The sequence below is a fragment of the Egretta garzetta genome, unplaced genomic scaffold, assembly GCF_000687185.1.
Source record: "Egretta garzetta isolate BGI_Z169 unplaced genomic scaffold, ASM68718v1 scaffold403, whole genome shotgun sequence".
NCBI classification, from domain to species: Eukaryota; Metazoa; Chordata; class Aves; order Pelecaniformes; family Ardeidae; genus Egretta; species Egretta garzetta.
In genome coordinates this window covers 408,707-411,097 of record NW_009259240.1, presented here as the reverse complement: position 1 = coordinate 411,097, position 2,391 = coordinate 408,707, and the positions used below count along the sequence as shown (strand labels likewise).

At 39.7% G+C, this 2,391-nt stretch overlaps 1 protein-coding gene across 1 annotated transcript in view; it reads left to right on the top strand.

Moving 5' to 3' along the window:
* Positions 1-1,921: 1,921 nt before the first annotated feature.
* The window catches only part of EIF1B (eukaryotic translation initiation factor 1B), a 2,056-nt gene continuing 1,586 nt past the window's right edge, over positions 1,922-2,391 (top strand). The window contains exon 1 of the mRNA XM_035891595.1: positions 1,922-2,122. Coding sequence (XP_035747488.1) covers positions 1,937-2,122 — 186 coding nt within the window. The 5' untranslated portion in view covers positions 1,922-1,936. The remainder of the gene's footprint in view (positions 2,123-2,391) is intronic.

Sequence of the window (2,391 nt, the reverse complement as noted above, 5' to 3'; positions counted from 1 at the left end):
CCGCTCCGGTAGGAGATGCTGCCGTGCACTGGGCTCTCACACCCCGCGCCGCGCTGTTGGCCGCGGTGCCTGTGGTAGCACCCCAAACTGGGCTTCTCTGTCAGCTCTGCGGTCCCAAAGTTGTAATCTTTGTGGGCAGAGGGAGTCTAGGGTTCGAATCCTCTGCTAAGAAAGGGAATCATCTCCCCGGCTCCAATTGCTCGTTGATTTGCTGCCTCATCTTATCCTTGCCAATGTCCCAAAACGTGATATATCCCCTGTAAAGGGTATTGTTTCTATAGATTGAGCTATACAGACGGTAGGTCATCTCTCTTGTATTAGCAGGGAAGTTTATCATGCTAGGCCATGGTCCTCCACCTTCCTTATCTGTAGGCAACAGAAGTGAGCAAGTTAACACTTCATATGATGATGTTGCCAGGCTTTTGGTCTGTTTTGTCTCTCATCTTCTGCACATATAAGCCATATGAGAATGTTATGTTAATCACGATCTGGGAGCTGATCCTGTGCTTAGAAAGGTGCTGCCCAAAGGATTTGTTTGGAGCAGTCCAATGTTAACACCTACAGTGCTGGCTTATCTCCAACCTAGAATCCTAAACTCTGCCAAGTGATCTTAATGCCCAAGTCCCCTTTTTCTTTCATCTTTTCTTTGACTGAAATTTTCTTCTAGTGTTTGCCCCACAAGTTGTGGGGCACAGTGAAATTCAGCATATTTTAACAAATGCCTAACTAGAAATTAAGCCAGTCAAGCTTCCCAGTGCTGTATGACCTTCCTGTGGTTCTTGCATCCTCATGATGCTTTCAGTGCCTTTAATGCTCTTGTCATTCGTGTTTCTACAAGGGTCAGCCTGTCTGCAGCTGAACTACTTCTGTTCCTGTTTCTGCTGAAGTTTTACTCTTTTGGGGCATTTGTTTCGCGCGGATGGCAAAACTTGATCAGTGTTTTTTAGTTTTGAGTTTTGGATGGAAGTTTGGGAAATTGTAGCTTGCGTGGCTGTTGAACCTACACTTTCTGAAGATGGGGCTCCTCAATATGATTCTGATTAGTATAAAAAAATTACTTATGATTAGTTTAAAAAAATACTTAAAGTAATTCATGCTTCAAGATTTATGTGGAGCTACTGATTAGGAAACTTGTAGGGCTATCAAGTTTCTTAATCGAGTGTTAAGCATGTTTTTTGTGGAGAATGGAGAATAAGAAATATAACCCAGAAACCCTTCTTCTTCCTAAATGCCATCCTGTTTCACCTGTGCTAGATACATTTAAAATTAATTTGGGGGGCTTTTTTTGTTACTAAATGAATTTTGTTACAATTCTTGCCTAAAACTACTGACTGGCAGAGGGGTGCTGGTTTACAGCCAGCCTCTGACATCTGTTAGGGTCTGTTGCCATGTTTTGTTTACATTAGTAGCCAAGAATTACATTCATGTCTTAAAACACTGGTAGTGTGGTAGCTGTCACAGTATAAGATCTCTGTTTTGGACCTGTGAAGGAGCGTGTGTACAAGAGCTTTTTTTTATTTGTCTGTACTTATCAGTTGATCTGATGAAAGATATGACCTTCCGTATTTCACTTAAAATGCATGTGGCTGTCTAAAACTTACATGCACTTTATGTTCTCTCAGAACCCTGTTTTCAGGTTCAGAGCTTCAGGATTTATAGTTTGCAATAAATAGTGCAGTAAATTGATACTGTAGCTGAAAATTATTTATATTTGAGAAGGCATTGAAGAGACCGAATGTGTGATAGTTGAGTGCTATGCTGAGTTAGTAGGCTAGTGAGACTTAAAACAGCTGTAGAAAAAAGTACTCCCGATTTCAACAGCATATTTTTAATCAGGGAGAAAACAGCAAGATTATCCACTAAATAAAGCTCTTTGTGAAATGAGAAACTTATCTGTTAGTTATTGAGCTTGGGTGTTTTCCTTTGTGAGAATTACATGAATCTTTTTCTTCCTGCAGACCCCTTTGCTGATGCAACAAAGGGTGACGACTTACTCCCGGCGGGGACTGAGGATTACATTCATATAAGGATCCAGCAACGAAACGGAAGAAAGACGCTAACAACTGTTCAGGGAATTGCAGATGATTATGACAAGAAGAAACTTGTGAAAGCTTTCAAAAAGGTGAAGTTGCTGATTTGATTTAATAATGTTGTATAAAGGAGTATGATAGCTTTTAATACTAAGAAACAGAATACATGTTTTATTTCATTCTTGCCAGTGCGCATCATTTTCATATTCAGGTTGATCCCTTTCCCTGTCTTTTTTAAAACTCCTGTCACTGTCTATTGACACTGATTTTTGCTAAAAAGTAAAACATTTCTTTCCTATAAAGAAGTAAGAAAAAAAATTCTAAATGTTTCATTAAAATTTCACTGATATCTGGCTTTGTT